The sequence below is a fragment of the Octodon degus genome, unplaced genomic scaffold (genome assembly GCF_000260255.1).
Source record: "Octodon degus isolate 3935 unplaced genomic scaffold, OctDeg1.0 scaffold00105, whole genome shotgun sequence".
In the NCBI taxonomy this organism is placed as follows: domain Eukaryota; kingdom Metazoa; phylum Chordata; class Mammalia; order Rodentia; family Octodontidae; genus Octodon; species Octodon degus.
The window spans coordinates 3369015-3382972 of record NW_004524681.1 but is presented as its reverse complement, the minus strand read 5'-3'; the positions used below and the strand labels follow the sequence as shown (position 1 = coordinate 3382972).

The following is a 13958-nucleotide window of genomic DNA, read 5'->3' as shown; positions in this document are numbered from 1 at the left end:
GTTTTGTTTGAGGATCTCTCATTACCACACAATCTGTGAGTGTGCCCCATTTTTCAAAATGTTCTCTTAAACTATCATCGGTAGTTTCAAAACTCAGACCACCAATAAACAGCTTCCTCAATTGCTCTGGCTCCTTTGGATCATGGCCCTCCATTTTGAGACCGGACTCGCCTCTTCCAACTCGAGTTCAATATGGGACCTTCAGTTAACTTTTCATGTCTCCTTGTCAGTGTGAAATGAGTCTTCTGAGGTCATCCAAATGACACGCCCTCCTGAGCATGTTCACTTCCTCATTCTAGGAGCACTTCCCAACTTTCACATAGCCTTCTCCTACATGAAAACCAAACTTCACCAGAAAGTGCCACCTCTGAAGAGAAGCCCTCCTTGGCATCTTGTCTCCACCTTCCCTACCTCCAAGACAGCACCAAGATCCAGGCAGCGAAAGGCAGCTCTGGGGGCAAACAGGGCCTCCACTGGAGTGCTGGGCTGCTCCAGATTCTACCAGGAGAATTCCAGAGGACACCTCAGGTGGCCAGATGTCACCTCAGATGGCCAGAGACTTCTGTCATGTAGGCAAATTCAGCCAACAACACTATTCCTCTGATCAACACATCACTCCCCTCAGACCCCATCCAGCCATTCTCTACTTGCAGGAACTTATACCACATAATCCGGGAAGACCTCCATGGGGCAGGTTCCTTAATGTGTTTGCGCCAGCAAGGCCTCTCCTGCCATGTGAAGTAAGGTGTTTGCGTGCTCCCAGGACTGGCCTATGGACACTCTCAGTGGCATGCCATTCTGCCCAACATGGGTGGTGATGGTTCCATCCTCTGCCACACCCGAGTGTTCTGCTCTTCCTTCTGGGCCCTGGATGGTCATCTCTACACAAGCCCTCTCATAAACCTCTTTAGCTAACCTTTCCTGGGTATGGAAATTGTTCAACACCCAGACGCTGGCCAAGCCACAAGGTACTGCTGACAGCCTCTCCCTGAGCACAGGCCTCCTCAGCAAGATGTTAGTTAACTCCTCGCCAAACAAAGAAGGACCTTGGGCCTTGCACTGCCTCCCCTCATATTACACATAAGCCAGGGCTTCGTGCAGTTTAACACTCCACTTCTTAGAGTACAATGTGAATCAGTCACTCAGGAAGGAACCAAGGCTGGGGCTAAAGCTCACTAGATTATTTGCCTATCATGTGTGAAGCCTTGGGTTCCAGCCCCATGACTGTTGCAGGAAAAGCAATATAATTAGCCAAAGGAAAGACAAAAAACCAATAAATTTGCAGTAATTAAAAATATACAAATAAACATAATTAGATACCAGTTCAAGAGTGAAGATTTCACAGAAAAAAGGAAAAGGGTGGGGAAAAGCCATAAGACCTCTTCACTGACTTCAGGATCTGTAACAGCTTCCCACCTCTGTCAGTAGTTAATTAACTCTTCGGCGTAATATTTGCTAATGTATTCACTGACCCAAGTATTTACTGAAAGCTTACAAGGTATCACTGAGGACCCCATATTATCACCCTTACCTCACACTCAAACAAATAAAAGACAATCAGCACACAAAGAAGCTACCTGTGCGGTCGGTGGTTGCTGGGAAGTATTGGGGAGCTCACTGGGGTCAGGCACGCTTCCTAATGACCATAAAAGTGGACATAGTCGTGGCTGTCACAGGGCAGCACACAGAGCCACACTGAGGATAAAAACCAGCCAACAGAGTATGGGATGCAGCCAGCACCAGCCTGGGGGCTGCATGGCCGGAGCCAGCAAAAGCAAGTGGTAAACAGTACAAATACAGTACCAAGGAATACGCGCAAGGAACACTGAGGTGGGGTAAGAGGCCTTGGGGTCACCGTGAGGGCCTGCCCAAGAGGAGTGGACTGCCTTGAATGACATTTTGGAAGTATCACTGGGACCCTGTGCTGGAAACAGAATGTAATAAGAAAGCACAGCGGAACCATAAAGAAATATACACTTCTTTCACCATCTGGCCTTGACCTTCCCACCCAGGGTCAGTTACACCCAACAGCTATCCACATCCTATGCTGTGCTGCGATGAACTACAGCTGTGTGCCACTTAAGAAACAAGAAGCCTTCCTGAGGACCGCGTCACCAGTGGATTTCAGTGTGGTCGGAACATCGCCACACACACGGCCTGGAACCCACACAGCACCAGGTGACCAGTCACCTAAGGTGGCCTCTCTGGGCTGCTCCCACACAGCTTGGCTCCCTGCTGCACCGCAAGCTGGCCTCTGCCCAGGCGGGTCCACAGCAGTCTGTGCATTCTGCCACCTCTGCGCATTTTTCCGTTAGCACAGAAATGGCATTTTTAATGTCACTATGCCTCAAAAATGACATTTCAATGATCACAGGACACAAAAGTAATTTGTATAGCCTCTTGTGATTGGGATAAAAATTTGTATTTCTTTTTGTGTTTTAAACACTGTTCTTTATGGCAAATTTTAATAAGTATAAATACAGGGGTTTAAGGTCTTATCTCATTGTTCCTTTGGCCTATGTTCTGTGTCACTGGTCACGGAGGGCTCTATTTACTTCAGAGTAACTACAGGTATAACTAGGATACATTGTGCCTCGTGATATAACACAAGACACAGTGTATCCTAGTTATACCTGTAGTTACCTGTTTCAATTTTTTTCAGTTTTTTATTTTTACTATACATAACGCAGTATAAATGATTACAGCCTTGGGGGAGCTGGCACATGGACATGAGCCCTCACACTTCTTTCTCACCCCTTCCCTCGCTCCCCCTGCCCCCCTCTCTTGATCCCCTTTATCCATCTCCCTATTTCCTACGAACTATCTTTTATTTTGCTCTTTATCATGTGGGTTTCTCATAAAAATAAAACTATGCTATATCTAAGTTTGTGTGTCTGATTCATTTTACTAAACATTGTGATCTCCAGGGGCAACATTTTTCTATAAATGATTTGAATTTCTCCTTCCCATGTCACAGTAGCATGCCCATGTGTGTAAATATGCCTTCTTCGTTCATTCATCCGCTGATAGACACTGAGTCTGAGATTTAGCTGTTAGGAATCGTGCCTGTGTGTGCACGTGTCACTGTAATATGATGTCTGGGGAAAATGGAACCTTTTTCTTTTTTGAGGAACTTCCACAATGATTTCTACAGTGTTTGTGCTAGTTCACAGTTCCACCAACAGTGCAGAAGGGCTCCTTTTTCTCTGAAGCCTCACTTTCAGTTCTTATTCTTTGATTTCTTAATGATGTCTGTTCTTCCTAGACTGAAATGGCATCTCAATGTTGTTTTAATTTGAAATTCTTTAATGGTCAGTGATGTTAAACATTTATGGTATTTATCGGCCAATTGTACTGCTTCTTTTGAAAAGTGCCTTTTCATTCCAGTTGTCCATGTTTTGATTGGATTTTTAAAATTTTTTAGTTCTATACATATTCTAGATATTAGTCCTCTGTCCAAGAAATAGCTGGCAATTATGTTTCCCATTTTATACCTTATCTCTTCATTCTGCTGTTTCCTTTGCTATGCAGTTTTTCTTTTAATCTTCCATGATCCCATTTGCTGGTTCTTCGTATTATTTCTTGTGACACTGGGTTCTATTTAGAAAGTCCCTGCCTATGACTGTGTCTTCAAGAGTTTTCACAAAATGGGGCTAAGTGTTCCAGGAGGGTAAGTGTTTCGGCTCTAACATTTAGACCTTTGATGCATTTTGATTTTAATTTACTACTTGGGGAGCTATATGGATCTAGATTCAAGCTCTGCATGAGGACAGCCAGTTTTCCCAGCACCATTTATTAAAGAGACTATCTTTCCTCCAGACTATGGTTTTTTTGACCCTTTGTCAAAGAGCAGATAGTTTCATGTGCCTAGCGCTGTCTCTGTATCCTCTCTCCTGTTTCACTGACCTTTATGTCTGTTTCTGCATCCAACCATGCTAGTTTTATCACTAGAGCCTTGCAGTATAACTTGAAGTCTGGGACAATGATGCCTCCCGCTTTGCTCCTGTTGTCCAGGACTGCTTTTGCACTACTGATCAATTTATACAATGTGTAAATGAATTACAGAATTACAATAATGTGAATGACTGAGGTCACCTTTGACTCATTATTGTCGACACCTGTTCAGGTCTAACAACTGCCAGTACTCCTTTTGTTTTAGTGAATCCCAAACATGTACTAGTACCTCATGTGAAAGCATAGAAATTTATTTCCAGTTGCCTGTAAACAGTTATCAAAGCCACACTCAGGGTTTAGGGTCACAGTCACCTTGTATTCAAGGTGTTCCAAATTGAGCCAGCACAGAGCTACCATCACACTGGAAGCCCGCCCGCCTCTGCACGCACACTCTCTTCTGCCTCAGCACCTACCAACCCCCACCCCTAGGGCTGCGCCCACAACTATCTGCCTTGCAGATTCCTTTTGATCTCCATGTTTCCAAAACATACCAATTATACTCCAGCCTGCAATTTACTTGCTTTATTTCCTTACCCCAAAACCTTCAGTGATCCCTACATCTACCTCCCTACCAAAGAATAAAATTAAAATTTCTTCTGTGTCTTCTATGGGGGGAAAAAAAAAGAAAAGAAAAGCTGGCCCTTTCTCCAGATTAACAAAAAAACCTAATTTTTTTAATAGGCCTCTGCATGCCAGGCACGTGCTCGACTACCAGGTCACAACGCCAGCCCACTACAAATCTAATTTGAGAAATGGAAAAGCACGTGACAGATCTTGTTACACTGACTCACAATGAATACAGGAAGTAACTAGGAGAACTGCTGCTATAACTTACAAGACAAGCAAAGAATGAGCAAAAATAATAGGAACTGGATAAAAAAAACATCATGACACATGCAATCTAAGACTGAAAGTAAGTGTGAGGCTCTCCCTGTACCTTGCATTTTAAGCCTCACAGCTCTGAACATCATGGCTCAAGACAGCCTGGAGGATCAGGACACCTTAGAGGTTCCTGTCTGCAGCCACACTTATAACTGGTGAGGAAAGTTTGCTGACTGCAGTGGGTCCATGCTACTAGCAAGAACAGTGTATCTATCCAGAAGCTCAGCATGTAACCTTATAATAAGGTTATCTATCACAAACACAATTAAAGATAAAATCACGCTAAATTAGAGTGAGGGCCAAATCTAATGAGTGGTGTCCTCCTAAGAAGAGAAGAGGTCCCAAGAAGACACTCAAAGGGAAAAGCGCATGTAAGACAAAGGCCACAGCCTCCTCTAGCACTTCAGACAGAAGTCTCAATGACACCTTGATTACTCACTATGTGTGCACAAAACAGCTGCAAATTGTTAGGCAAAACCTCAGAACTAAAAAAGGAAAAAAAATAGAGAAATTTACAATTACAGCTGGAGACTCAATAATGTTCTAGATATTTGATAGAATAATTAGGAAGGGGCCAGGGAGATGGCTCAGTAGAATAAGCGCTTCCCTGGCAAGCTCAAGGGCCTGAGTTCAATCCCGGGTTCCACAAAAAAAAAAAAAAAGGAATAATTAGGAAATTAATAGATACACAAGAATTCAACACCATCAATCAAAACAGGATCTAATTTACATTTACAGGACACTGGACTCAAAAAAAAAAAATAAATAAAATACATATTCCTTCCAAGCGATCATGGAACTTATACTAAGACAGTTTATGTACAGGCATAGAATAAACCCAACCAATGTAGAAACATTAATCATCTAGTGTTCCCTTATTACAGGACTAAAACTAGAGATCAGAATACAGGAAAATGTCCAAACATTTGGAATCTAAGTAACATACTTCTAAACAGTCCAGGGGACAAATTCCAATTCATAAACAGAAATTAAAATAGAGTTGAACTGAATGAAAATGGAAATTCTGCATATAAATATGTTAAAGAAGTACTGAGAGAGAAATTTATACAATATTGTTTGAATACATTAGAAAATAAAAGTTTTAAAAAGAAAAACCCCAAAGCAAGTAGAATAAAGGAAATAATAATAAGGGCATGGGGGGCTGGCCAGACAGCTCAGAGGACGAAAGCACCTGCTTAGGCAAAGCACAGCAGCCGGAGTTCGACCCCTGGTGTGCCATGCTGACTCCGTCCCAGAGCACGCTGAGAAGGCAACTGAGACTGGGCATGGTGGCATGCACCTGTAATCCCAGCACTTACGAGGCTGAGAATAGAATCACTAAAAGTCCAATTTACCCAGTGAGACACTGTACACACTGTCCTAAATTTTAAAAGATAATAATGATAAGGGCAAAAATGGAAATAAGAGACAAAAGCTTTCATTCTAAAAATGAAAACAAAGCAAGGCCTATGCAGTTAGAGCAGGAGTCGGTGTAGAGTGCTTGTCCAGCATGTGTATGGTCCTGCATTCAAGCACCAGCACCCAACATAAACACACACACACACACACACACACACACACACACACACACAGATTAGGAAAAAAAACTTTTCATTTTTGATGATAAAATTTATACAGAAAATCCAAGGAAGACTATTAAAAAATCTCTACCAAATAATATGTGATTTAAGCACAGTTATAAGCCATGAGGTAAACACTAAAATCTCCTGCTTTCCTATATTCTAGCATGAATATAATACTATTTATGATGACGAGTGGAAATCAAGTATCTGGATATACACCTGACACAACATTGCAGGACTTCGGTGCTCTACACTGCACAAGAAGGAGGGGTGACAGGAGGATAGTGCTGTAAGCTGTTACAGGACAGCTATAGCAATGTTTTATTATTTAAAGGTAAACTATGAGAAGTTAATAACATATGTGATATACTAAACACAAAGAGTACAGTTAATAAACTCCAAGTGAATACCAGGTAGAACCATAAAAGACCAGGCCCCCTGCCCAAATCACAGGGTTCCAATTTACCAAAAGGAAAACGAAGTATTTCTACAGGGGTCAAAGAGCTTAATGCCTGTCCAGCACAATGTGCCAAGCACTGGGCAACAGCAAGGCTTATACTTATACACTAAACCCTTTTTTCCTGCAGAGCTGGACAGAACCCAGGACTACACTTGTGCCAGCCAAGTATTCTGCCACTGAGCCCACCACATCCTCCATTAAAGCTACTACCTAGTACATACATCAGAAGCCAGGTGTGGTGGTGCACACCTGTAATCCCAGCAATCGGGAGGCTGAGGCAAGAGGATCATTGTGAGTTTGAGGCCAGCCTGGGCTACAAAGTGAGTTCAAGGCTAACCTGAACTACACAGGGAGACCCCATCTCAAACATATTAAAAAAAAAAAAATCATATACATGTCCTTTTTTAACAAAGTACGTTTGATATGCTGTACTTAATTTCAGCAAAATATGTATCATAAACTGTATCATGAAAACTGCTGAAACAAGCTCTTTTAAAAATGTTTTAATTAAAAAATTAAAGCTGTTTATTTTTAACAGCTTAAGGAAGAAAAGGCATCATGGAGTGACGTGTAAGTGCCAAAAGGATGATACTCGAAATGTTTATAATTTAGAAGCGAATAATCTGACTAGGCATAGGCAGGCTTGGGAGTTGTTTTGTGGTAGTAGGGACTGAACCCAAGGTCTTCACATAGAGCCACATCCCCAGCTCTTTTTATTTTATTTTTTTTTACAGTGGGACATGGGGTCTTCCTAAGTCACTAAGGTACCCAGGCTGGGCTAGAACTCTCAATCTTCCTGCTTCAGCCTCTGAAAGTGCTGGGATCACTAGTGTGGGTCACCATATCTGACATGGGCTTTTTTTTTTTTTTTTTTTTATTTTTTATTTATTTATTTGTGTGTGTGTGTGTGTGTGTGTGTGTGTGTGTGTGTGTGGCCAGCTCAGCCCACCAGGGGGCGGGGCTGGCTGGCATGTGGTGCTGGGGGATTGAACCGTGGTCCTTGTGCTTTGCTGAGCTTGTTCTAAGTAGGTGCTTTAGACCACTGAGCCATCTCACCAGCCCAGGGCTTGCTTTATTTCCACAGCAGACATTTTTTTTTTCAAGGTTACAGGAATTGCATATAAATAAAAATACATAGTTGTCTCTTTTTTTTTAATCTAAATAAAGATGGACTCTTGGGGGGGGGAACTATGTACATAAGGGAGTATATCTTGCTTCAACATCTCCTTGGAAGCAGCACTGGTGTCGTAGACCCAGGAATCAGGTTCTGGCAGGTGGGAAGGGGCGCACACACCGCGGCTATTATTCTCTCAGCAAGCCACGCACCACACAATGCACCGCAGCAGCGGCAGTGCAGCAACTGATGGGCATTTCCCAGGCACATGGCCCTGAGCAGAATTCTTAGCAGCCTAAATGCGTTAACTCCTCCATGCTTATCACGTTCACTTTTATCATCCTTAATCTCGGTATCCCATCCAGCTTCTTCTGTCTGAGAACTAAATATGTTAGAAAGTTGGAAGCACGGTGTTGGAAGGGGCTGCAGAGGCAGCTGCAGCTGAAGCTTCAGGTTCAGTCTGTTGGGAAAGTCATGTTTGCAAACCTGCCACAGCATCAAATGTGAAAAATCCACTCATTTATAAAGCTTGCTGTGCAGCTGGTGGACCCTGCAAGCCAGTGCCTCCGGCAGGTCTAGACATTACTAGGAGGCAACCAATTGTTCCCAAATCAATTCCAGTCCTTTCCAGTTCATCACTGTCAAAAACAAACTAGCACTAAAGTTCCTGTACATTCAGTAACATTATTAACTTTCATTGGTCTTCCTTTTAGTTGTTCAAATCCACTAAGTTGTTGCAAAGCCTTCTTGGCACCTTCTGGGTCAGAAAATGTCTATCCCGAATGCTCTCCACATCTAGGTGCGCACACTCAGTGAAGTGTTTGGTGTTCAATCCTGGAAACACTTCTATCAGGATGCTTGCATTGTAAAGAAACTTTTCATAAATAAATGGGAAATTCACTGTTTAAATCTACATATTAGCTAAAACAATGACTTCCAGTTCAGCTACAAAACTATCAGAATAAGATACTTCCACCCCCTGATAACATGCTATAACCCCAGGATGTTTTAAAAGGCAAGTTGAGCTTTGAAAACTTCAGGTTTTTACAACCTAATACAACTTGATAAAGATGCTTTAAAAATCTCTTTTGTACAAAGCAAGATTAAAAGAACCAAAGCAAACAATGAAAAATGTCAACAATTAGTAACACTTCAGAAAAAAGATAGCATCTTTGTTTCTTTACATGTTTTTAAATATTTATTTATGTATTTATTTGGTACAGGGTCTCACTATGCAGCTCACACTTGTAATGATCCTCCTATCTCAGCCTCTCCAGCACTGGGATTACATGCATGCACCACCACACCCTGCTTCAGTGGCCAGCATGGCAAGTCCGGGGTACCTGGGCATAAACCAAGGTCTTTGCGTTTGCCAGGCAGGTGCTTGGAATGTAGAGTTATCTCCCCAACCTTTCTTTATACGTTAAATGTATTGCCATGCTGTTTGTAGAATAAAATTTTTGTTTGTTTGTTTGAGACAGGGTCTCTCTGTAATGCAGGCTGGCCTCAGATGCACAATTCTCTGGCTTCAGCCTCCCTAGTGCTGGATTATAGCCATGCATCAAAATTTCTTTTCTTGTGCCATAGAACATGTACAGTATTTTTGTTAAATGGGTATCATACAGAGCCAAAAATATATGCACAATTCCTAACAGATGAAGGTCCTAGAGCAGTGACAGTAAACCTTTTAGAGATCAGTGCTCAAAATGCAACTGAAAATCCGCTTACTTACCACGAAGTGCCAACACTGCAACGAAACCTGAACACTGAGATTTTCATTTGGAAAAACCCATGCACTAGCATCTTTTGTCATAAAAAAAAAAAAAGCAACATGAGTGCCACAGGCTCGCCACCACTGTCCTAGACAAAATGAAGAGATTCCCCACCAGCCTGAATGTCTTAATAACGATCAGCAACACTTACTGAGGATTCTGGGTCCGATAGTTCATCCAGTAACTTCCTTGCATCCACCACAGCTTGATAGAGTCGCAGATTTTTGCCATCAGAAGCAACAAAGCAAGCACTTGCAGAATTGCAGTACGTGCCTGAGAAAGGAACACAGAGGCTTTGGACGATAACACAGTTTACTTTTATCACAGGCTGACATGAGAAACAAATATTTACACTTTTTTAGGCATAATTATGGGTTAAAATCATAATTAAAAATCAACTGACAAAATAAGCAAAAATTCAACAGAAAAATAGATGAAGAGAAAGATTACAAGCAAATTTAAAAATTCTTAAAGTAATTCTGGCACCTACATTTTGAATACTATTAAAAAGTACCTTAATAGTGTGAACCATTTCATAACTGTTTAGAGGCTTTATTAATTTCACAATTTAAGTGAATACTTACCAAGACAGTAACTGGGAATCAGGGTTGGAAGCCAAGCCACATTGGAGAAGGCCGAGGTGTGCAGGGAGTTGATCCGGGCCAGTTCTGACACTCCACCAGTATAGGACAATGGTCCTATCGGGTCCACACGCCACAGAATCAGCTCACTATAAATTGCATTTGGGTCATGAAATGTACGAGTGGCTGCATTCCTGAGAGGCTGTTTTGACAAACCTTTTGTATGTCTTATGGGATCCACTAGCCTACTTAATTTACTGTCTGAGTCCCACTGGCAGTCGGAATCAGGAGTCAACAAAGCATTATGATGGGAGGATGTCAACAACAGTGGCAAAACTGAATGGCATGCCAGGTCGTTCAGGTGAAAGCGGTGACCGCAGTATCGGAACTTGTGGGAAACAGTTAAGACAGTGGTAAAGGCAGACTTGTCAGCAAAAGTGACCGCCCACTGGTTGAGAGAGCCATCGATGTGCTTAGAGACCATCATCACTGTGGGGTCAAGAATGTTCATACTCGCGCTGTGCGACCTGGAGGGTGGCTGAGATCTGCAGGGACTGACACTGCCCACTGACCATAGCTCCTGGTGGGACAGGCTGCGGTGCGAGTTTTTCGTGGCGCTTACACAGGCATACATCATGATATTTTTACTCAGGGAGTTCGCGTCACCTGAGGGAAATGCGACAGGAATTCGAGAAGAAAAAGAAACCTGAAAAACACAAATACATGATTCAGTGTGAGGAATCTGGCCTCTCTCAACAATCATCTTCTCAAGACACTTTCTTTTCCAAAGTGCCAAATCTCAGCTTCCTAGCAAGAAATTTCATCTTCAGGTTTTACTTTCAACCTCTTTATGGTTGCAATGTCTTTCTTCAATTTAGGTAGTATTTTGATATTTACGGCCTAAGATGAACACAAAAGTTTCAAATGCCTTACCTTACCTAAAAAAGAACATAATCATAGGTTTAAATTGGAATAAGCTGAGAACCATAACAGCTTAACACAACTTAATATAGCTAGGGAAACCAACAGGAGGGATGGAGAGGCTTATCTTGAGTCATTATTTGGAGTATACTTTAATTTTATTAAAAACATCATGAGGGGCCGGGGAGATGACTCAGTAGAATAAGTGCTTCCCTGGCAAGTGCAGGGGCCTGAGTTCAATCCCCGGTTCCACCAGAAAAAAAAAAAAAGAAAGAAAGAAAGAAAGAAAGAAAGAAAGAAAGAAAGAAAGAAAGAAAGAAAGAAAGAAAGAAAGATTCTTATTTGGGGACTGGGAGATGGCTCAGTAGAATAAGCACTTCCCTGGCAAGCACAAGAGCCTGAGTTCAATCCCTGGTTCTGCCCCACACCAAAAAAAAAAAAAAAAAAAAATCATGAATTCCTGTAAAATTAGCGTGCATACTTTTTTTTTCCCAAATAGTACCCAAAAATCCAAAATTTACTTTCTTTGAACAAAGTTTGCAAAATGTGTGGTCACCGATCTTGGGAAGCAAGAGTACTGTTTTCTCAGTTATTTATCAAAGACAAAATTTTTTAGTACTGCTAAAAACCTAAGTTCACATAGCATCAACTTTCTTAAAGAAATTAAATAACTACTTCATCTAGAGATATACCTGGACTTGTCTAAATATCCCAGGATTATATTCATCCAAATACTTTACGTGCCACACTAGAAAGGTACCATCTACGGGGTGTACTGTAAAGAGCATGTCGGGGTTCTTATTCCACTCTGTTAACAGCATCTCGATCTTGCGGTCCAGCAAGACTGTGGGCAGTGGCACCGGGAGGCTGGCCCGGGAGCAGGCCCTTGGGCTGCCTTCACGCTCTCCATCTTCATGCTCCGATGAGCCTGTACCTCCCTCCGATTCTCTATCCAGGGATAATTCTGAATCAGAAAAGACATTTATCAGAATATACCTTAAATAATACTACAACAATTAATTTACATATTGGATTATAAACAGCATACTATCTTCAGATACTATAAATTCCTTTTCTGATTTGTGCTTAGGAAATCTATTTTCTTATTTGAATTGAAAATTACCTCACTTATTACTCTTAAACAAATTAAGACTTCACTTGTATTATTGTTATGATTAGCAAATCCTGTTATCCCAAAAATGACATGGCTTCCACAGTAATGCATTACATAAAGCCTAGGTTCAATCCTTAGAACCACAAAACACACACATGTGCGCGTGCACACACACACACACACACACACAAGATCCAGTGATGTGTGCAGGACCTGGCACAGTGCCTGGCCCATGGCAGACACTCAGTAAATCGCTATGGGATGATGGAAAAATGACAGGAGGATGAGGGTGCCAAAGTACAAGAAACACTATGGAAACTTGGGGGCTTCGGAAAAAGAAAACTCAGCACAGGTACTAACCATGGTCTAGCTTCATGTGCAAGCCCCTCTCCCTTTCCTCCTGTGAACGCTCCTCATCTTCTCTATCTACATCATCACTTTCATGATCTAAATGTTTCTCAGACAGTTTTCTTAATTGATGCATGAATATTTCAGTTGAAGATGTAAAATGGAATTCCTTGTTGTTTAACCAATGAACTACAAACCCCCCATTTCCATCATCAACGTTGAATGCAGTGCCAGCCAGGGCAGTTGGGATATCTGTGGAAACAAAAGGAGATTTCAATACGATTCTTCAATTTCCTTAAAACTACGACAGATGCCAGTAAGGACTAGTTCCATATATACACCGAAAAGGTGCCAACCAGCAAGCCAACAGGGTTGTGGCCAGATTTGTCACATCTTTAACTAGTTAAATGGTAAATATAAACTTGAGGGGATGCAGCAGGACAGTAATGATGACGCTGAAGATGTTTCACTGTTTGATGCAGAAGAAGAGACAGCTAGTAGACCTAAAAGATCCAAAATCAGACATCCAGTGGCATCATTTTTCCATTTGTTCTTTCGAGTGAGTGCGATTATAGTCTATCTTCTATGTGAATTGCTCAGCAGCAGCTTTATTGCCTGTATGGTCACCATTATCTTGTTGTTATCATGTGACTTTTGGGCAGTGAAGAATGTCACAGGTAGACTAATGGTTGGTCTGCGTTGGTGGAATCATATTGATGAGGATGGAAAGAGCCACTGGGTATCTGAGTCCAGGAAGGCAACTTCTCAAGAAAGTAAAAGTGTTTCAGAGGCTGAATCAAGAATATTTTGGTTAGGACTTATTGCCTGTCCAGTCCTGTGGGTGATATTTGCCTTCAGTGCTCTCTTCTCCTTCAAAGTAAAGTGGTTGGCGGTGGTTATCATGGGTGTGGTGCTGCAAGGTGCCAACCTCTATGGTTACATCAGATGTAAGGTGGGCAGCAGGAAGAATTTAACCAGCATGGCTACCTCGTATCTCGGAAAGCAGTTTTTAAGACAAAATACTGGAGATGACCAGACTTCCTGAGTAGAGAGAAAACTTACGTGTTCTATTACCTTGGGGAACAATTGAAGAGATTCTTGATTCTGAACTGTTTAGAGATCCATCTGTTTTGCAAAGAGGCATGTTGGGTTTGTTTTCTACTTAAAAACTTTATTTAAAAAATATGAAACAGGTTTCATATTGTTTTTAGTTTTTTTCTATTTTCTGG

The 13958-nt window shown here is 41.8% G+C and overlaps 2 protein-coding genes across 3 annotated transcripts in view; one reads left to right on the top strand and one right to left on the bottom strand.

Moving 5' to 3' along the window:
* The window catches only part of Dmxl2 (Dmx like 2), a 167329-nt gene that overhangs the window by 67994 nt on the left and 85377 nt on the right, over positions 1-13958 (bottom strand). For both annotated transcript variants that reach the window (XM_004638996.2, XM_004638997.2), the window contains exons 10-13: positions 12742-12981; positions 11960-12231; positions 10350-11052; positions 9917-10038 (exon numbers count right to left, since the gene is read on the bottom strand). In XM_004638996.2, coding sequence (XP_004639053.1) covers positions 9917-10038; positions 10350-11052; positions 11960-12231; positions 12742-12981 — 1337 coding nt within the window. The remainder of the gene's footprint in view (positions 1-9916; positions 10039-10349; positions 11053-11959; positions 12232-12741; positions 12982-13958) is intronic.
* Positions 13160-13952, top strand: LOC101568065 (Golgi apparatus membrane protein TVP23 homolog B). The gene has a single exon (XM_004638995.2). The coding sequence runs from the start codon at positions 13160-13162 to the stop codon at positions 13772-13774; it is 615 nt and encodes a 204-aa protein (XP_004639052.1). The 3' UTR covers positions 13775-13952.

What these genes read in the sequence shown, in the direction of transcription:
- LOC101568065 (XM_004638995.2), top strand. Translation starts at nt 13,160, where the DNA reads ATGCAGCAGGACAGTAATGATGACGCTGAAGATGTTTCACTGTTTGAT.